The sequence below is a fragment of the Microcaecilia unicolor genome, chromosome 10, assembly GCF_901765095.1.
Source record: "Microcaecilia unicolor chromosome 10, aMicUni1.1, whole genome shotgun sequence".
Classification (NCBI taxonomy): domain Eukaryota; kingdom Metazoa; phylum Chordata; class Amphibia; order Gymnophiona; family Siphonopidae; genus Microcaecilia; species Microcaecilia unicolor.
The window spans coordinates 171,234,225-171,256,606 of record NC_044040.1 but is presented as its reverse complement, the minus strand read 5'-3'; the positions used below and the strand labels follow the sequence as shown (position 1 = coordinate 171,256,606).

At 43.8% G+C, this 22,382-nt stretch overlaps 1 protein-coding gene across 1 annotated transcript in view; it reads left to right on the top strand.

The window, feature by feature from the left end:
- DNER (delta/notch like EGF repeat containing) overlaps positions 1-22,382 on the top strand; it is a 347,962-nt gene that overhangs the window by 318,836 nt on the left and 6,744 nt on the right. Inside the window, exons 11-12 of the mRNA XM_030216224.1 lie at positions 9,235-9,366; positions 21,902-22,148. Coding sequence (XP_030072084.1) covers positions 9,235-9,366; positions 21,902-22,148 — 379 coding nt within the window. The remainder of the gene's footprint in view (positions 1-9,234; positions 9,367-21,901; positions 22,149-22,382) is intronic.

Sequence of the window (22,382 nt, the reverse complement as noted above, 5' to 3'; positions counted from 1 at the left end):
GTATGTGCTGTTTTGTGACAACCTGTTTACTAAAGTGCGCTTGCAGTTAGTGTGTGAGTTAGTGTACACTAACTGTTACTTCATAAGTGCAGTAACTACAACTCACTGGAATGACAGCACATGCTAATTCATGCTTTAACTACATAGCCTATTATGGAGCAGGGAATTTGTGTGGACTGTATTTTGCAATTACCTCCAGATTGTATATATGGTGACTAGAGTTGCATGTGCAACCTAATTGTTTAACAAGCCAATTGGCTCCGATAATTGGTCAATAATGAGCAAGTATCAGCACAAATTGTCACTAATTAGAATTTACACATACAACTTTCTAAGCGTATTTTGTAAAGGGGTGCATATAAATTCTAATGCATGGATCTCAAAAGGGGGCATGGCCATGGTTGTGGTCATTCCTATGCGCACGGTTATACAATATGCCTGATCTGCACCTAAGTTAGGCACAGGTATTTATACCAGGTTTTAGTTGGAGTAAATAGATGCGTCTAAATTTAGTCACAGGTCCAGGCATTACGCATATTCTATAGTCTGCACCTAATGTTAGGTGCAGGTTATAGAATAGCGCAAAGTGCGGTTTCTTCCATGCTGATTTTTTGGCACTGTATATAGAATCTAGTCCTTAGTGCATAGTATTTTACTGCAATGTTTCCCAAGTCGGTCCTGGAGTACCCCCTTGCCACTCAGGATTTCAGGATATTCATATTGAATATGCATGACATAGACTTGCATATACTGCCTCCATTGTATGCAAATCTCTTTCATGCTTATTCATTGTGGATATCCTGAAAACCAAACTGACTAGGAGGGGCATAATCGAACGGCGCCAGCCAAATCGATGGGCGGCCATCTTCGGGGCCAGCTCTGCAAATGGGCGGAGCCAAGCGTATTTTTGAAATACGCTTGGTGCCGGCCAAATCGCTCGCCGGGGTTAGATGAGATGGCCAACTCCGATTTTCAGCCATAATGGAAACCGGAGTCTCAAATCCGGCGACATGTAAGGCATTTGGGCGTGGGAGGAGCCAGCATTTCTAGTGCAGTGGCCCCCCTGACATGCCAGGACACCAACCGGGCAACCTAGGGGACACTTTAAAAAAATGAATAAAAAAAAAAATTAGCTTCCAGGTGCATAGCACCCTTCCCTTGTGTGCTGAGCCCCCCCAAATCTCCCCCAAAACCACTGCCCACAACTCTACATTATTACCATAGCCCTAAGGGGTGAAGGGGGGCACCTACATGTGGGTACAGTGGGTTTTGGGGGGCTCACATTTACCAAAGTGTAACAGGTAGGGGGGGATGGGCCTGGGTCCACCTGCCTCAAGTGCACTGCACCCACTACAAACTGCTCCAGGGACCTGCATATTGCTGTCAGGGAGCTGGGTATGACATTTGAGGCTGGCATACAGGCTGGCAAAAAATGTCTGATTTTGTTTTTTTTGTGTGTGGGAGGGGGGTGGTTACCACTGGGGAGTAAGGGGAGGTGATCCCCGCTTCCCTCCGGTGGTTATCTGGTCAGTTGGGGCACTTTTTTTGGACTTGGACCTAAAAAAAAAAGGGTCCAAATTCTCCTGACGGCCGGCTTTCTTTTTTCCATTATCGGGTGAAGCAGGCCATCTCAACACACGCCCCTGTCCCGCCTTCGCTACCATGCCAACACGCCCCCTTTCAACTTTTGCCGGCTCTGCGATGGAAAGAAGTAGCTTTCGATTATACCGATTTGGCCGGTTTCAGGGGATCGCTGGCGATCTCCCGATTTGTGCAAAAGATCAACCTTGAGTTCACTACCAAACCATCTCCTCCTTTTCACCCTTCAACCCTCGACCAACCAACCCAGGCCTCTTTCTCCTCCTTTCCAGACATCACCGAGGAGGAAACCGCTCGCCTTCTTTCCTGCTCGAAAAGTACCACCTGTTCCTCTGATCCCATCCCCACCAACTTACTTAACACCATCTCTCATACTGTCACCCCCTCCATCTGTCATATCCTCAACCTCTCTCTCTCCACTGCAACTGTCCCTGACACCTTCAAGCACGCTGTAGTCACACCTCTCATCAAAAAACCATCACTTGACCCTACCTGTCCCTCCAACTACCGCCCCATTTCCCTCCTACCCTTCCTCTCCAAAATACTTGAGCGTGCCGTTCACAGCTGCTGCCTTGATTTTCTCTCCTCTCATGCCATCCTCGATCCACTTCAATCCGGTTTTCACCCTCTACACTCGACAGAAACAGCACTCTCTAAAGTCTGTAATGACCTGTTCCTTGCCAAATCCAGAGGCCACTACTCCATCCTCATCCTCCTCGATCTATCCGCCGCTTTTGACACTGTCAATCATGATCTACTCCTTGCCACACTGTCCTCATTCAGGTTCCAGGGCTCTGTCCTCTCCTGGTTCTCCTCCTATCTCTCCCACCGCACCTTCAGAGTTCACTCTCATGGATCTTCCTCCACCCCCATCCCGCTATCTGTTGGTGTTCCCCAGGGATCTGTCCTTGGACCCCTTCTCTTCTCAATCTACACCTCTTCCCTGAGCTCCCTCATCTCATCTCATGGCTTCGAGTATCATCTCTATGCGGACGACACCCAGCTGTATCTCTCCACACCAGACATCACCGCGGAGACCCAGGCAAAGGTATCGGCCTGCTTAACTGACATTGCTACATGGATGTCCAACCGCCACCTGAAACGGAACATGTCCAAGACTGAGCTCATCGTCTTTCCACCAAAACCCACTTCTCCTCTTCCTCCACTTTCTATCTCAGTGGATAACATCCTCATCCTCCCCGTCTCATCTGCCCACAACCTCGGAGTCATCTTCGACTCCTCCCTCTCCTTCTTGGCACACATCCAGCAGATAGCAAAGACCTGTCGCTTCTTCCTCTTCAACATCAGCAAAATTCGCCCTTTCCTCTCTGAACAGACCACCCAAACTCTCGTCCACGCTCTCATTACCTCTCGACTTGACTACTGCAACTTACTCCTCACCGGACTCTCACTTAGCCATCTATCCCCCCTTCAATCTGTTCAGAACTCTGCTGCACGTCTTATATTCCACCAGAACCGATATACTCATATCACCCCTCTTCTCAGGTCACTTCACTGGCTTCCAATCCGATACCGCATTCAGTTCAAGCTTCTCCTTCTTACCTACAAATGTACTGAATCTGCTGCCCCTCACTACCTCTCTACCCTCATCTCCCCTTATGTTCCCACCCGAAACCTCCGTTCACAGGACAAATCCCTCCTCGCAGTACCCTTCTCCACCAATGCCAACTCCAGGCTCCGCCCATTCTGCCTCGCCTCACCCTATGCCTGGAACAACCTTCCTGAGCCCTTACGTCAAGCCCCCTCTCTACCCATCTTTAAGTCTCTGCTTAAAGTCCACCTCTTCAATGCTGCCTTCGGCACCTAACTCTTACCTTCAGGATATCCGGACTGCCCCAATTTGACTGCCCCTATCGTATTGTCTACTCACTTGTCCTTTAGATTGTAAGCTCTTTGAGCAGGGCCTGTCCTTTTATGTTAAATTGTACAGCGCTGCGTAACCCTAGTAGCGCTTTAGAAATGTTAAGTAGTAGTAGTAGTAGTAGTAGTAATAATTAGGTGCTAACAACCAATTATTGATGTTAATTGGTACATTAATATTTGCTCATGCATCTAGCCGCACACTATTCTATATGGCAGTGTGCCTAACTCCCATAGTGCGTATCTTGAAAGGGGGTGTGGCCATGGGAGAAGCATGGGCATGTCAGGGGTGTTCTGAAAATTTGCGTGCATAGTTATAGAATGCTGGGTCAGTGCGCCTACCTCGGGCACCAACATGTATACCACGTTTCAACAGGTTTAAGTCTAGGTGTGAGATCTGTGCTTAAGCGCTATTCTATAAAAGGTGAATACACTTTACAGAATAGTGCTTAGTGTCAGTATTTCCTGGTGCCTAATTTTCGGTGCCATTCTTGTAATCTGGACCTTAATGCACAGTAAGTGCAGAACGTTACCCCATTTTTGTAAAATGAAGCAAGATTTCACCTAAAATTTGGTTCCTTTAAATAAAACCGCTGCTCAAACTAATCATTGTAATTTTCTTTATAATTCAGCAAATGAGAATACTGTACTAGAGAACACGCAGAGTTTTAGATAAATGCATGTTTCTGCATGCTGGGATTACATGTAGAATGTGTTCATTTTGTTTCACAAGAATTTTACAGGCTCAGGTGTGCCCAGTCTTATAGTCAGACAACAGACTAACATAACATGTCCCAATTTCTCTTAAGAGCTTTGCAAATACAAAAACTGTGGTATCATCCTTGTCTTGGACAGCACTAAGCCTGTATATAATGGTATAAGCAAATATAGGGAATGCATGTAGAGAATGTTTGTGTGCATCTATATTGTCTCTCTGTGACTTTGACTGGAAGAGATAAAAGAGAGGTGGTTTGAATGGAGCAACTCTATGGCTGGCATAAATTGTTAGTATTCTATAAAAGAAAGAAGGCAATTACTTTATTTTGTAGAATAGGCTCCTACCACATAATTGTAGGTGCCCCATTGTGTAATTGTCCTTTTAGTCGATAAGTCACACACTTAAATATGGTTGAAACTTTTTTTGTACAGAAATTTTGTTTCACATGTATCAGATTCTATATTTTTTCTGCATTGTTGGTATGTACTCTGGATACAAGTCCTTAATTTCTGAATTTCATATATCTCTATTTCAAACTATATTACCAGATGCAATTTCTGCAAACTTGGCAAATCATTTTGAAATTGTGTATGCCAAGTTTCTGCTTCCTAGGATGTATCTACAGGGAGCAGTTTCCCTGGAACTGCAGTATATAAATCATAGTGTGAATAAATTAAATAAATAGAGATAATGGAGAGTCTAGTAGTCGTGGAGGGGCATTTTTTGAACGGGGATGCCTGTCTCTAAGGGCGCCCATCTCTGAGGACATCCCCGCAAAGGGGCGGGGCATCCCGTATTATCGAAACAAGATGGGCGCCCATCTTTCATTTCGATAATACGGTCGGGGAAGCACAATTCTCAACATTTGGGTCAACCTAAGAGATGGTCAACCTAAATGTTGAGATGGTCGACCTTAGAGATGGATGACCTCGGTTTTTGCCAATAATGAAAACCGAGGACGCCCATCTCAGAAACGACCAAATGCAAGCCCTTTGGTCAGGGGAGGAGCCAGCATTCATAGTGCATTGGTCACCCTCACATGCCAGGACACCAACTGGACACCCTAGGGGGCACTGCAGTGGACTTCAGAAAATGCTCCCAGGTGTATAGCTCCCTTACCTTTGGTGCTGAGCCCCCCAACCCCCCCCCCCAAAACCCACTCCCCACAACTGTACACCACTACCATAGCCCTAAGGGGTGAAAGGGGGCACCTACATGTGGGTACAGTGGGTTTCGGGTGGGTTTTGGAGGGCTCTCATTTACCACCACAAGTGTAACAGGTAGGGGGGATGGGCCTGGGTCCGCCTGCTTGAAGTGCACTGCACCCACTAAAAACTGCTCCAGGGACCTGCATACTGCTGTGATGGAGCTGGGTGTGACATTTGAGTCTGGCATAGAGGCTGTAAAATTTTTTTTTTGGGTGGGAGGGGGTTGGTGACCACTGGGGGAGTAAGGGGAGGTCATCCCCCATTCGCTCCAGTGGTCATCCGGTCAGTTTGGGCACCTTTTCGAGGCTTGGTCGTGAAAAAAATTGGACCAAGTAAAGTCGGCCAAATGCTCGTCAGGGACGCCCTTCTTTTTTCCATTATCGGCCAAGGACGCCCATCTCTTAACCACATCCCGTCCCGCCTTCGGTACACTGCCGACATGCCCCCATGAACTTTGGTCGTCCCCGCAACGGAAAGCAGTTGAGGACGCCAAAAATCGGCTTTCGATTATGCCGATTTGGGCGCCCCTGGGAGAAGGACGCCCATCTCCCGATTTGTGTCAGAAGATGGGCGTCCTTCTCTTTCGATTATGCTGCTGATAGTCTTCCCCTTTTTAGACAGGTTAGGACCGCTCAAGTTTCATTAGTACTTTACACCAGAACCTGCTGATGTAGAGGCTATTTTAAAGGGACATTTTATGCACGAGTGCAGGCAGCATAAACATCCATTTTAGTAAAAAAAAAAGTTGAACATTTCCACATGTTGAAAATTAGCATATAAGTGTCTATGTGCCAGTACAAACACATTTATCTTTGCTATTTTAGAAATATAAATGTGTATTTTCCAAGCATTGTCACAGAAACTACTATTCCTTTCCAATTTGGCTTTTTTTGGGGGGGGGGGGGGGGGCAGCTGATACAGCTGTACCAGAGCCACAAAGTGAAGGATTCTTTCCTCAACATGTTCTAAAGTGGCCCACTGTTTTTTTTTTTTATTGCTGACATAGTAAGTGACTGTAGATAAAGACCTGCATGATTCATTTAGTCTGCCCACCAAGGCAGCAAGAGCCACACCTGAACCCTCTGCACCATAGGATTCAAGTATATGCAGAGCCAGATCGCCCTGCAAGGGCCAAGAGAAGCAGTTTGAGGCAGCGCTGCGGACGGAAAATATATCTTTCAGGAGTATGACATTCTGGGCGCCAGGATGAAATTTCTAGCTGCTATGGTGACCTGGCATCCTGGATTTATCGAGCTCTGCCATAAAGTGTGTTAAAAAAAACTTACATTTTTCCTAAAGTTTGCATTTATAAAAATTAATCATAGTTGAAAAATATTATTTCTTTGCCTCCCTAGTCTTTCTGCAAACTATTGTGTGAACTGACTTTTGTCTTAGTACTGTAGAATATGTTAATATATGCGGAATATAAACAGAAGAAGTGAATAAAATTTGTTGTAAGACAAGGTATATTTATTTATTTAATTGCTACCTGACAGTTAGGTGGTTAACAATAGAAAGCTCAGAATGAGCAGTAGGTAAGACCAAGGGAGACCAGTAGGGAGACCAAGGGAAGAGTAAAGGAGAGAGAGAGAAGGAGAACGGCTGTTGAGAAGTGTGAGTATCTATCATAAAGGAAAAGCCCTGTGGCGAACCTAGATTGCTTGCCACCCGGGGTGGGTCACCGCTGCGCCCCCCTGAGGCATGTCACCCCCCTGAGAAGCGTCACACCCCCACACCCCAACCTCACTGAGGCACATCATCCCCCCCCTCCCGAAGCATATCACCCCCCTTCATCCTAGCAAGGGGGTGTATGGAGCAGTTGCACGGCTGTCTGCTCTGCCGGTCCCCTGCCCTGGAACAGGAAGTAACGTCAGAGGGGGCAGGGGACTGGTGGAGCTGACAGCCGTGCGACTGCTCCATGCATCCCCTTGCTGCCTGCACTGCAGAGAAAAATGTCTCAAATCCTAGTTTTGAAAATCATGATTTGGACATTTTTCAGAAAAAAAAATCCAAATGCCATTTTACACTGTTTTTGAGACATTTTTCTCTTTTGAAAATGAGCCCCTAAACTAGCTTCCAGATACACTGATACTGTGAATTACACTTGTGTGTTTGAGATTAGTAGTTTAAAGATAAGAGAGGTACTGATAACATTGATGGCAATAAAATTATTTATTTATTTTTATTTATTTGTTACATGTGGCTGACATAGTTCTGGAGAGGCGTTTGCAGACTCCGGTGAGAACAAATACAAAGTGATGTTGTGATAAGATAAGGTTCATGTGGCACGCCACATTAGAGAATCGTCTAACAGAAGAGTTGGGTTTTGTCCATTACGTACTTTAGTTATGTTGTGTTGCAGGGATCAGGCATTTAAGTTTGCTCAACCATGCGTGATACCTACTTCAGCTTTCAATATTCCAAGTTTCATTGGCCACAGTAGTCATAAACTTACACGACTCTCCTGAATCACAGCACTACTATCCAGTTCTGTACCACTCAATTAATTAATCATCAACCATATTCTTCTGGTTGCTTATTTTTATTATAGTTATTTGTACAGCACAAACCAGATGTATACAAAGCTGTATAGTGACATGCGGAGGTAAATATTTCTCAGATTTTCAGCCCAGTTAGGTGTGTAAATATGAGCACTGAATATGCCAGCATGACCCCCTAGCAGTAGTATCACAAGATTAGAGCTAGGGGTCACTGTGGCCATTTTGTAACCCAAGTGGGGATTTCTCCTGCTCCCACTAGACACCAGTGTTCTCTCTAAGCTGTGTGGGAGTCCTCCACCTATATTCCTACCAGTGGGGTTGCTGTTTCAGTATCATATTTTCAATAGCAAGGGATGAGCAGGTTCTACAGGACAGTGGAGGCTCTTATAAAATACTATAAGCTCCTTTTACTAAGCTGTGGTAAGCACTAGTGCATGCGTACCGCAGCTTAAAAGGGTTATTGCGGAATGCACTGAGGCATCCCATGGTTAGTTCCAAATCTGACTTTGCAAACCACGTGCTAAAAAAAATATATTTTTTTTATTTTTCTAGGAAGGGGCATGTCTGGGGCAGGGAGTGGGCATTTCTACACAAATCAATTAGCACCTCTACATTTCTGTGCTCTAACTGATTAGTGCAGGATTAGTGCTCAAGCCCTTATCGCCTACAAAATAAGTTGGTGGTAAGTGCTCACATGCTAATTTTTTGTAATCGCGGTGCGATAATGGCAGCTTTAGCACATGAGTAGGGTGGACCAAATAAAGCTTACAATAACGATGTAAAAAAAAAAAAACACTCTTATTGACAAAGTACCATAAATTAAAAGTGTCAATAAAAGTGTATTTCTTTTGATCATCGTTGGAAGCTTTATTTGGTCCATCCTACTCTGCTTTTGAATGTTCTTCATGTAGGGCTTTTTTCCTTTCCTTTTGGTTGGTATACTGTTGAACATTAGTGCATGGCCATTAATTTGGAAAATCGTCCATTTTCTGGCTACAGTAAAAACAGTCTTAGTACTTGGGATAAACCTGCATAAGTGAGTGCTAAGGCCACTTTCTATTGCAGCATTGTAAAAGGACATCTCTGGTAGTTCTCTAAGTTCTGATTCGAACATATCATGTGAGTTCCCCTGCCTGCCTTTATGTCTGGATGTAGAACATTCTTTTTCATGCAACGATGGCCTTTAACAATTATCCCCCAGAATTTTTGTTCACTGTACTAATAACATGATTGAGCCTATTCTGACTTGGTTGAGACTGAAATGACAGACTACAAGCAGAGTCATATTTACTGTTATAGCAGTGACAGATTAATTTATGTGTTGCAGGTGAAGAATGCGATATTGATATAAATGAATGTGACAGTAACCCGTGTCATCATGCTGGGACCTGCATAGACCAGCCTAATGGATACACCTGCCATTGTCCACACGGCTGGGTTGGAGCAAACTGTGAAATCCGTAAGTACTGTAAAGACTTGATTTCAACTTTAGTGCACCATTTTGCTTGGTTTGTCCTGAAAGAAATGTATTCACAATGAGAATGAGCCCACTAGGGGACAGAGAAAGTACATGCATATAAGATGTGTAAACCGGTTTGGTTGTACTCACACAAAGGCAGTATATCAAATTCGTGATCCTTTACCCTTGTTTTTAGTTTGTAGCTTAAGGGCCATGCTTATTGTTAAAAAAAGAAAGAAACAATGCAAGTTACGAACAAATTTTCTTTAAAATATATTTACCAGTTCATGTGCATGAACTCAGCCTTTTTTTTCTTAGTAAAAAACATAGCCTGAACCTTGGTCTTCTGCAATTCTGTGGTACTGGGAAGGTCTGCAAAATCCAGAACTTTCCAAAGAATTGCTTGGTTCGAACAGAATTGGTACAGGGGACCAGTACCAAGTGGATCAGGCAAGGTGGTGGTGTATTTAAAATTCCTCCAATGATGATCAGCAGCAAGAGGAGAAGAGCTGTAGTTTGAACCATGAACTTCCCCTTTGATGCCGTGGGCCATACCACTTTGAAATGCAGTTCAGTACAACCAGCTTTCCTTCTCTTCCTGATGCCGAATAGCATGGGGGGAGCATGGGGGGGGGGGGGAGGATTTTAAATATAACCAGCAGCTGCAGGTTATTGGGGGTGGGGGAAGGGAATAAAGGTCAGGAAGGAGAAAGGGAACGGGGAATGAGCAAGAGATGTAAGTGATGGGATACAGAGGAAAAACAGATTGTGTGAATGCGGAGGGAAGGAGAAAATGAGGGGAAGTGAGGACAAGTATTGAGACTGAAGGGGCTATGGGTTGTGTGGGCAAAACATAGAGAGTGAATGAGGGGTTGCTTGGTGTGAGTGAGATTAGAAGGGGATGTGGAGAGAGTGGCAGGATGTAGATGACTGTGGGAGAGTAATGGTGGAGAGTGAGTAAGGGAATTAAAGGTGGGAAGACGGGAGAAAGGGGGATGGAGATGCTGTAGGTGTAAGTAGGGATGAGAAATGTCAGGCAAAGCTCAGAGGGGATCAGGGGGATAAAGGGATAGAAGGGGGAACTCTGAAGTGTGAGAAAATCATTCTTCCTCTTCCAATCACTGTTCCTTGTTCTATGCTGAGTAGGAGTCCTCCAATTGCATTGTGACCAGTGGGGGGTACTTTCAATCAGAAGGGACAGATAGGTTCCCTGGAGTCCTGTAGAGCTTGCCTGGCTCTCTCTATTGACAATGTGCTAATGAAGCAGTTCACCCACTAGCAGAACTATAGATGGAGGATCCCGCTCAGCTGGATCTCTCTTCCCAACTCAACATTCCCTATTTCTTCTCCATACCTTAATAATACCCCCTCTCCTTCCTTCTCTTCACCTTTCCTCTCCTTCCCTTGCTGCATAATTCCCCCTTCTCTCCTCTCCCTCAATACCCCATCCCTCTTTCCTTTCCCTCCCTCACTGCTGCCTTTCTTGCTTGAAATCCCATCTTCATTTCCTTCCTCTGCAATGCTCTTTTGCTCTACATCCCCCAGATCTCTTCCCCTGTTCAGTATCCCTGTTCTCCTTTCCCAGTATTAATCAGTAAGATCCCTTTCCTCTCAATAAAGGTTCAAATAAATGAGCTGGTCATAAAAGAAAGACCAATATTTTTGGTCAAAGTTTTTAAGAATTGCATAGTTCAATATGCAGGTATGCAGATTTATGAAAATGTCATAAAATTGCTATAGAATTTGAAAACTCATGTTGTAGAATCTTGAAAACCCTGCCATAGAAAACCAGGGGCTCTGACTATACTATAAACATAAAATAATGTGATCACTCTGGTTATTCGATATGTTATAAGCAAATCATCATGAAGTTGCAGAAATATTTATATAAAAAAACACAATTGCAGGATGTATTTATTCCTATTTCTTGAAGAACTGCCGTGGCATATACGCATCATTGCTGGAACCACTCTGTCGTGTTTCTCACAGCTTGAAGGACAGTGTTTTTCTTCTCCCTAATTACTCATTCAGCTTCAAGAGCACAGAAGAGCTGGTGTCTGATCCAGTGCACAGTGAAGCTGCTATGAAAAGTAAATGGCAATTTAAAAAGAAAAGAAGAATACAATTCATGAAAATGGAGAGAAGGCAGGAAAGTTCTGACGTCAGAAATGCATCTTTATTGATCTTTATCAGTAGCCATTTAACAGCCATTGACCATTTCTGCTGATTTGTTAAACCCTGCTATATACATAGAAAACAAGAATATGCTGGAGGATAAGGCCCATCTTTACCTTCTGCTCAGCATTAATATGCCTTCCCCTTCCTCAGGAAACTGCTGCACTTAGCCTATGCCTTTTTGTACTCTGACATAGTCCTTGCCTCCACTACAATTGGGAGATCATTCCACATATCCTCTATCCTTTCTGTGAAGAAATATTTTCTTAAATCACTCCTGAATCCTCTCCCTTTTGCCTTCATCCCATGATCCCTCATTCTAAAGCATCCTTTTCATTGAAGAGGCCTGCCTCCTGCGTATATATACCTTGTAGATGCTTTAACACTTCTATTATACCTCTTTTATCCTGAAGAATATACATTTTAGATTTTAAATCTGTTCCCTTATACTTTATGATAAAAACTGTTGACCATTTTGTTATTTGCCTTTTGGACTGACTATCTGGTTTAAATCCTTTTAAAGATGTGACCTCCAAATTGTATATGGTTTTCAAAATGAAATCTCAGCTGCAATTTATACAGTACCATAATCATCTCCTGTTTCCTACTGCTTAGTCCTCTACCTATGCACCCTAGCATACTCCTGACTCAGATCTGTCTCTTGTTTTATGCACATCAGTGGCTATCAAGGTCTGGTCTTTTAGAATAGATTATAGCCTGGAGCAGCAAGTTTCTGGGAGGGAGGGAGGAAGGAAGGGAGGGAGGCAGTGGGGAGCCTGGAAAAAGCATAGATGGAGTGTAGGGGGGGGGCTAGAAAAGGTGTATGGATTGTGGGGAGGGGGGCTGAAAAAAGCTGCATGAAGTGTGTATTTGTGTGTGCCATGGGAATGGGGTGGAGGCCTGCAGAAAGGTGAATGGGGTTGTGTATGCCATGGGGGGGTGGAGGCTAGAGCGAGATGGATGAGATGATGTGTGCCATGGGAAAGCGGAGCAGCAAAGTGTATGGGGTAGTCTCTGCCATTGAGGAGCTGGAGAAAAGTGCTTGGGATAGTCTGTGCCATGAGGGATGTGGCTGAAGAAATGTGGATAGGGTGTGTGTGTGTCATGAGTGGGGGGCTGGAGAAAGGTAGATAGTGTGTGTGTGTCATGGGTACTGAAGAAAGGTTGATAGTGTGTGTCTATCATATTACTCCTTTTAGTATTGACCATTGTTCTTCTACTTCTCCTAGGGCCCTGTTTACAAAGGCACGCTAGCATTTTTAGCGCTTGCTAAAAATTAGCACGCACTGTGTAGACACCCATAGGAATATTATGGACATCTACATGGTTAATGCGTGCTAAAACGCTAGCACAGCTTAGTAAACAGTATTTTCCACCCTGTTAATGGTGCCCTAATGTACTTCCCTCTCTCACCAAACTTAGGGAACCCTCAACTCTTCCCCTCTCTGACCATCATCTGATAACTTTCACAATTAAACACCCTCCTCCCCAGTCCCATCCAATCTTAACCAATACATTTAGGAGTCTTCAGGCTAATGACCCTTCTACTCTGTCCTCCAGTGTTTCAAATCTCTTCTCTACCACTATGTTATCCAAGTCTGTCAATGAGGTTGTCTCTTCCTATGATACTATTCTCTCCTCTGCTCTGGATACTCTCGCTCCTCCCATTCCCCATTAATTCTGTAAAACGTACCAAACCCCAGCCTTGGCTGACCTCTAGAATCCGTTATCTATGTTCCTGTGCCTGCTCTGCCGAACGCCTTTGGCTGAAATCCTGTGCCCATGCTGACTTCATACATTTCAAATTCTTGCTGACCTCCTTCCAGTCTGCTCTTTTACTTGCCAAACAAGACTATTACATCCAGTTGACAAATTCTCTTGGCTCAAACCCTTGACGTCTCTTTGCCACACTGAACTCTCTCCTCAAAATGCCTTCACCTCCAACCCCCCCCCCTTCACTTTCCCCCCAGGCTCTGGCTAAGTTCTTTCATGATAAGGTTCACAAGATTAAACTTGAGTTCTCAACCAGATCACCTCCACCTCTCTTTCTCTTAGTCCATTCTCTAAACCCTACAACCCCTGCCTCCTTTTCTTCCTTTTCTGAAATCACTGAAGAGGAAAATAAACATCTTATTTCCTCTTCAAAACTAACTACCTGTTCCTCTGATCCTATCCCCACCCATCTATGTAACACTATCTCTCCTACTGTCATCCCTTTTATCTGTCATATCCTCAATCATTCACTGTCCACTGTGACTGTTCCTGATGCCTTCAAACATGCCGTAGTCACACCACTCCTTAAAAAACCTTCATTGGACCCTACCTGTCCTTCCATCTCCCCATCTCCCTCCTCCCTTTCCTATCCAAGATACTTGAACGTGCTGTTCACTGCCGTTGCCTTGACTTTCTTTCATCTCAAGCTATTCTTGATCCACTTCAATCTGGCTTTCGCCCCCTTCATTCAACTGAAACAGTGCTTGCTAAAGTCTCCAATGATCTGTTCCTGGCCAGATCCAAAGGTCTCTATTCTATCCTGATCCTTCTAGATCTATCTGCTGCTTTTGACACTGTTGATCACAGCCTGCTCCTTGATACGCTGTTCTCACTTGGATTTCAGGGCTCTGTTCTTTCCTGGTTTTCTTCTTACCTTCAGTGTATACTCTAGTGGATCCTCCTCTACTTCTATCCCACTGTCAGTTGGTGTACCTCAGGGATCTGTCCTGGGACCTCTTTTTTTCTCCATCTATTCTTCTTCCCTTGGTACTCTGATCTCATCTCATGGTTTTCAGTATCATCTTTACGCTGATGATTCCCAGCTCTACTTTTCCACACCAGAAATCTCAGCTGAAATCCAGGCCAAAGTATCAGCCTGCCTGTCTGACATTGCTGCCTGGATGTCTCAGTGCTGTCTGAAACTAAACATGTCCAAGACTGAGCTTCTCATCTTTCCCCCTAAACCAACCTCTCCTCCTCCCCCTTTCTCTATTTCTGTGGATAACACTCTCATCCTTCCTGTCTCATCAGCTCGTAACCTTGGGGTCATCTTCGACTCTCCCCTCTCCTTCTCTGCACATATTCAGCAGACTGCTAAAATCTGTCATTTCTTTCTCTATAATATCAGCAAAATTCGCCCTTTCCTTTCTGAGCACACTACCAGAACCCTCATCCACACTCTTATCACCTCTCGCTTAGACTATTGCAACTTGCTTCTCACAGGTCTCCCACTTAGCCATCTCTCTCCTCTTCAATCTGTTCAAAATTCTGCTGCACGACTAATATTCCGCCAGTGTCGTTATGCTCATATTAGCCCTCTCCTCAAGTCACTTCACCGGCTTCCTATCCGTTTCCGCATACAGTTCAAACTCCTCTTAATGACCTATAAGTGCATTCACTCTCCAGCTCCTCAGTACCTCTCCACTCTCATGTCGCCCTACATTCCTCCCCGGGAACTCCGTTCACTGGGTAAATCTCTCTTATCTGCACCCTTCTCCTCCACCGCTAACTCCAGACTCCGTTCCTTTTTTCTTGCTGCACCATATGCCTGGAATAGACTTCCTGAGCCAGTACGTCAAGCTCCATCTCTGGCCGTCTTCAAATCTAAGCTAAAAGCCCACCTTTTTGATGCTGCTTTTAACTCCTAACCCTTACTCACTTGGTTCAGTACCCTTATTTTATAATTCCCACCTCAGTAATTCCCTTATCTCTTATTTGTCCTGTTTGTCTGTCCTAATTAGATTGTAAGCTCTGTCGAGCAGGGACTGTTTCTTCATGTTCAAGTGTACAGTGCTGTGTACGTCTAGTAGCGCTTTAGAAATGATAAGTAGTAGTAGTAGTGGTGGTGGTAAGATCTGAGACCCAAAATGGATGGGCAGCAATTTTGATTTTGCTGCTCGTCTATTTTCGGTCTTTTTTACAGGTACCCTGAAAAATGATTCTGCGCGCGCCCAAAACCCACACCTACACTACCGCAGGCCATTTTTCAGCGCGCCTTTGTAAAAGGACCCTTTAGAGACTCTTTTATTAAATTGCGCTAGAGATTCTCAGCATGGCAAATGAACTGCAGCCCATTAATTTTGAATGGGCTGCATAACATTTGCCACACAGGAATCGCTAGTGTGGTTTACTAAAAGAAGCCCTTAGAGATGAATTTAATAACCTGCGTTAATACTTTAATGTGTGCTATTACTATTCAATGCATGCAATTAGTAAATAGGTTTCTTTGACAATAATGGAGCCTACATTAAATAATGCATGCTAATAACAATAGTCTGCATTAAAGTGCAATAACACACATTAATGCATTAACACAGGTTAGTAAAACTAGCCCTTAGTTTTCCTGAAGTTTAGGGCTTTTTTCTTTGTGGTAACATCCACTGCTTGAGCTTTAATACTGAAACCAACAGCCCAGTAATGTATCCCAGGAAATTGCCTACTATAACGTCAGATATACTTTCTCTAGTTTCTGGAATTATACCCAGTGCTGGGCATCAACTACTTAAAAAGTAGTTTAACTTTAACTATAGTTACTTTACTAAAAAAAAAAAAAAAAAAAAGTAGTTTAACATCCTGGTTAACTTAATGAGTCAACTACTGCAAAAGCTGTTAACTACTTAAATGGCATTTTAATTTGCCATAAAATCAATTGCACAACCATTGCACTTAGGAAGAAATGTTTAAAAGGAGAGTTGATAAATTCTCATCAAATCACTAACCTCTCTGTTTACTAAGCCGCGCTAGCGACTGCCTTGCGCTAATGCCAACTCTGCCCATTCACTTTGAATGGGCTGTATCGGCATTGTTGTGCGGCTTAATAAACAGGGAGGATAATTAACTAATGCTAAATAAGTTATGATTACTCTGCTTTATGTTTAAAGTCTCAGAATTACACAGTATAGATTTCAGATGACGTTTTTTTTAACATAGTTGGGAAGTTATTATTGGGTTGAGCTGTTCGGCTTATAGATGTATTGCTTATTTAGATAACTGGTAACTGTGTCCTAATGAAATGATTTAACTGTTATTACAGGAAGAGGGGGAAGGGGGGTCTAAAAAGTTTGGTTAAAAGTTTGGTTAAAAGATAATATCGGTTTGTTTTTACTATGTACAGTTTTATATTTGAATTCCTGGATACGTGTATTTTTGGTGGTGTTTACTATGAATGGTCATCAATAAAACAGTTGAAATATGTGGAGGGGCATAATCAAACGGGGCGCCCAAGTTTTCCTGAGGGCGTCCTCGCAGGACATCCCCATGAAGGGGCGTGGAAATCCGTATTGTCGAAACAAGATGGGTGGCCATCTTTCGTTTCGATAATATGGTTGAGGATGCCCAAATCTCAACATTTTTGTCGACCTTAGAGATGGTTGATCTAAATGGTGAGATGGTCGACCTTAGAGATGGTTGTCCCCGGTTTTCGGCCATAATTGAAACCAAGGACGCCCATCTCAAAAACGACCAAATCCAACTCATTTGGTCATGGAAGGAGCCAGCATTCGTAGTGCACTGGTCCCCTTGACATGCCAGGACACCAACCAGGCACCCTAGGGGGCACTGCAGTGGACCAACTGATGCACTAATGAATGGAAAAAGCCCTTCCCTTACCGAACCCTTAGCGATTCGGAAAGGAATGGGCATGCATGAAGGAAATCACATGCAAATGAGCTGCTCACTGTTACCTCATTTGCACACAATTTCCTTCCTAAGGAGGGGAAGCCAGTGCAGAGAGGCCAAGCATTATATGTGGCTGCTCTGTGCATGCCAAAGAGGGCTTCATACATGCAGACAAGCTGCATGTATAATAGCCATCTACAACCTTAAATAAATTGCCATCTACAACCTTAGAAAAATACAAGTCCAGGTGAAAACGTCCAAGTGCTCGTCAGGGACGTCTTTTTTTTTTTGTTTGTTTTAGAGTATGGGTGAAGGACGTCCTTTGCTATGCCTCCGTCCCTGCAACGGCAGTTGAGGACGTCCTTCGCTATGCCTGTCCCTGTGATGGTAGTTGAGGATGTCCTTTGCTATGCCTCCATCCCTGCGATGGCAGTTGAGGACGTCCAAAATGTGGCTGTTTCTGTGAGAAGGATGTCCATGCCTGGATGTTTCTGTGAGAAGGATGCCCATGCCTGCTATGCCTCCGACACCCCCTTTATTTGGATTTTGGATCACAAGTAGCAGCAGTGGGATTTGAACCAGCCACCACTGGATTGCAGGACCAGTGCTCTAACCACTAGGCCACTCCACTCCACTCCACTCCCTTGAAATTTGGCTGTCTCTGTGAGGGGGGCAGTTCAGGACATCCAAAATGTTTGAAAGAAGGACGTCCACGACTTCGCTATGCCTCCGCTGACACACACATACCTCCCCTCCCAGGGACCTGCATACTGCTGTGATGGACCTGAGTATGACATTTCAGGCTGGCAAAAAAAGTTTTTAAAGTTGTTTTTTTCAGGGTGGGAGGGGGTTAGTCACCACTGGGGGAGTCAGGGGAGGTCATCCCCGATTCCCTCCGGTGGTTATCTGGTCAGTTCGCACACCTTTTTGAGGCTTGGTCGTAAGTAAAAATGGACCAAGTAAAGTTGCCCAAGTGCTCGTCAGGGATGCCCTTCTTTTTTCCATTATTGCTTGAGGATGCCCATCTGTTAGGCACGCCCCAGTTCCGCCTTCGCTATGCCTCCGACACGCCCCTGGGAACTTTGGTCGTCCTCGTGACGGGAAGCAGTTGGGGATGCCCACAATCGACTTTCGATTATGATGATTTGGGCAACCCTGAGAGAAGGACGCCCATCTCCCGATTTGTGTCGAAAGGTGGGTGCTCTTCTCCTTCGAAAATAAGCCTGAAAGTCTCAGAATTTTCAATGTCACTTCAGTTTATTCTGAAAAAAAACCAACCGTTTCTCAAAGTTATTATCACTGAAAGAGAGCATCGTTGTGGCACTAAAATTTATACTGAGCAACTAAATAACCATTCTACTGGTGGCTCTGGTTACTTGGATTGATCACCTCCTTCAGCACTCCGTTTCTTGCCAATCCTTGTTGCTGTTATTGACTGTATGACCTTGAACCTTACATGATGACTAGGATGTTGTTCCTGTTTTTTTTGCAGTGTTTTGCACTTAAGTTAATTTATGGAAGTTAGACTAAACATCCTTATAGTCTCACTGCAGGGAATATAATGCATAAATGAAATAATGCAATTAAGGGATATATGAAGTGATTTTAAATTTCATTTTTACTTTAATTTTTACATAATAACTAAATTGCAATAGGATTAGACTTACAACCCTGATTACAAAGCTGCACAACAATGCCGACATTGCCCAATCAATGTGAATAGGCCGTGTAGGCATTACCACACCGGCAGCTGCTTTGTAAACAGGGGGGGGGGGGGGGTAGATTTTTAAATTACTTGTCAGATAGCTATAAATCACAGCAGTATTTTAACAAACTGCTGCTGCCATATTTTAACCTGCCAGCCATCTAAATGAAAATTACATAAAAATGAGACACTAACAAGCGGGACAATCACTACATCAGTAGTCTACAATACTCACCTTCACATGCTTGATGAAATTGGTGCTTGAAGTGATATTGCCACTGATCTGATGTCTTACACAGAATTTATAGTTCAGTACAAATTTTTTTCTCATCCGATTTATCACTTTTCAATCTCAGTTTCTCATAAAATTCCCTCACTACTGAACCATTCATTCTGGCTTATTTAAACAGCAACTGATTCTTAAACCAGCAACAAACATTAGCAATGCCATAGCACAAAAGAAAAGAAATGTCCCTAATACAGTTTCTCATTTTTTTCCAACCACAGACTAGTACTTCCTTCCTGTCCATCCAATCACAATACACTTTTTCATTTTATCCAATCACTTGCTCCAGAACCAAAGATATTATATCACAAGAGAACTGCACTAGCTGGGGTATTAGTAAGTCAGTAAGAGGCCCTTTTACAAAGCCACAGCACTAACGCGGGATAGTGCATGTGCCTGGCGGTAATTCTGAGCTCAGCATGTTCCGAATCCTGCAGTAGAAAATATTTTTCTATTTTCTACCGTGGGGGGTGGGGCGTTCCCATTGGTAATCGGCAGCGCAGCCACGTTGGCACGCGCTGCATTGTTACGGTGCGGATAGCACATGAGCCCTTACCGCTAAGTCAATGGCTGTCGGTAAGGGTTCAGACCGTAAATAGGCGCGTGGTAGTTTTAATTTTTGTGCATGCCCACTTCCCAGCCCATTAAAAAATGGTCTTTTTCCTAGCCGAGGTAAAATATGGCCCAGTGCGTGCCCAAAAGACGTACTCACACTGCTGCAGGCCACATTTTACCGAAGTTATCTAAAAGGACCCCTGAGCAAGCAGTGCAAAAGAACTTAAAGTACAACTGAGATTTTTTGTTGTTAACTACTTAAAATATAGTTAGATTACTAAGATGGGCGTCCATCTTTCGTTTTGATAATACGGTCAGGGATGCCCAAATCTTGACATTTAGGTCATCCCTAGAGATGGTTAGACTTGGTCGTTTCTGATTTTCAGCGATAATGGAAACTAAGGATGCCCATCTCAGAAATGACCAAATGCAAGCCCTTTGGTCGTGGGAGGAGCCAGCATTCGTAGTGCACTGGTCCCCCTGGCATTCCAGGACACCATCCGGGCACCCTAGGGGGCACTGCAGTGGACTTCAGAAAAAGCTCCCAGGTACACAGCTCCCTTATCTTGTGTGCTGAGCCCCCAACCCACCCCCCAAAACCCACTCCCCACAACTGTACACCACTACCATAGCCCTTATGGGTGAAGGGGGGCACCTAGATGTGGGTACAGTGGGTTTGTGGTGGGTTTTGAAGGGCTCACATTTACCACCACAAGTGTAACAGGTAGGGGGGGGATGGGCCTGGGTCCACCTGCCTGAAGTACACTGCACCCACTAAAACTGCTCCAGGGACCTGCATACTGCTATCATGGAGCTGGGTATGATATTTGAGGCTGGCATAGAGGCTGGCAAAAAATATTTTTAAAATTTTTTTTTGAGGATGGGACCACTGGGGAGTAAGGGGAGGTCATCTCCAATTCCCTTCGGTGGTTATCTGGTCATTTCTGGCACCTTTTTGTGACTTGGTTGTAAGAAAAAAAGGATCAGGTAAAGTCGTCCAAGTATTTGTCAGGCATGCCCTTTTTTTCCCATTATGGGTCGAGGACACCCGTGTGTTAGGCACGCCCAAGTCCCACCTTCGCTACGCCTCCGACATGCCCTGGAAACTTTGGTCGTCCCCGCGACGGAAAGCAGTTGGGGACGCCCAAAATCAACTTTCCATTATACCGATTTGGGTGACCCTGTGAGAAGGATGCCCATCTTGCAATTTGTGTCGAAAGATGGGCGAACTCCTCTTTCGAAAATAAGCCTGTAAGTAATTAACTACTTGAAATGTAGTTTAACTACTGGGCAACTACCAACTATTTTTGAGTAGTTAAACTTTTTGGATTAACTACTGAAAGTAGTTTAACTATATAGTTAAGTACTGCCCAGCATTGATTATTCCCCCCCCCCCCCCCAAAAAAAAAAAAAAAAAAACCCCAGAATCTTGAATCTCCATGTTCCAAGTTAACATTACAGCTAGGATATCCAAAACCAATATCTTGCAGATTGAAATCACCTAGCAACAGCACTTCCTCTGCCATAGCAATTTTGTGAATGTCTTAAACCAGTGGTTCTCAAATCTGGTCCTGGAGACACCGCAGCCAGTCATATTTCAGGATACCTACAATGAATATTCATGAGAGAGGTCTCAATGCACTGCCTCCACTGCATGCAAATCTATCTCATGAATATTCATTGTGAATATACTGAAAGCCTGACTGGCTGGGGTGCCTCCAGGTCCAGGTTTGGTAACCACTGTCTTAAACTAAACCGCTGTCCATCTGTCTGCAAAAGAGATCAGTATGTTACACTAACAGGAATGGATTCTCTATTCCCTTTTTCTAGAATAATGCACATTGTGTTCACTTTACCTTGTAAGCCCTGTAGTTTTGTTGCTTAAATAATAATCTTTAAATAGATAGTACTGCTCCTTTTCTTCCTACCCTGCCTTTTCTGAACAGATTATAGCCAAGTATAACTATGTCCATGTCAGGTTTTCTCTGTGACTGCCACAGTGTTCAATGATGTCATATAAATGCTATTGTTTTAGCAACGATTAGATAAGACTTCATGATTGGTATCATGGAAAACAGTTCAAAAGCATAATTTGTTTTAAATCAAGTAGATGATTCAAGTTTTGACAGTGTTATTTTAGTGAAAGACTGAAACTAATCATTCAGTAGGAAATAATGTGTGTATTTATTGGTTCTTACTTCCAGATTTACAGTGGAAGTCTGGTCATATGGCAGAGAGTCTAACAAACATGCCTCGTCACTCCCTATACATCATAATTGGAGCACTCTGTGTGGCATTTGTCCTTATGCTGATAATTTTAATTGTGGGGATATGTCGCATCAGTCGCATCGAGTACCAGGGCTCTGCCAGGCCATCCTATGAAGAATTTTACAACTGCCGAAGCATTGACAGTGAATTCAGTAGTGCGATTGCATCTATCCGACATGCCAGGTTTGTTAAGTGGGATAATAGGCATATCTTTTACAACTGTATGCATATATTTAAAGGTTCACAAATGCAGAACTGGTAAAAATAAAAGTATGACTACAGTGCTTTTAATTAGAAATAATATTAAGAAAAGTAAACATCTGTTGGCTTTCCAAATTATCAAGTTCTTTTATAATATTCCCATTAAAAATGCATTAAAACCATATTTATTTATGCAGGCTTTTATGGGTATGTAAG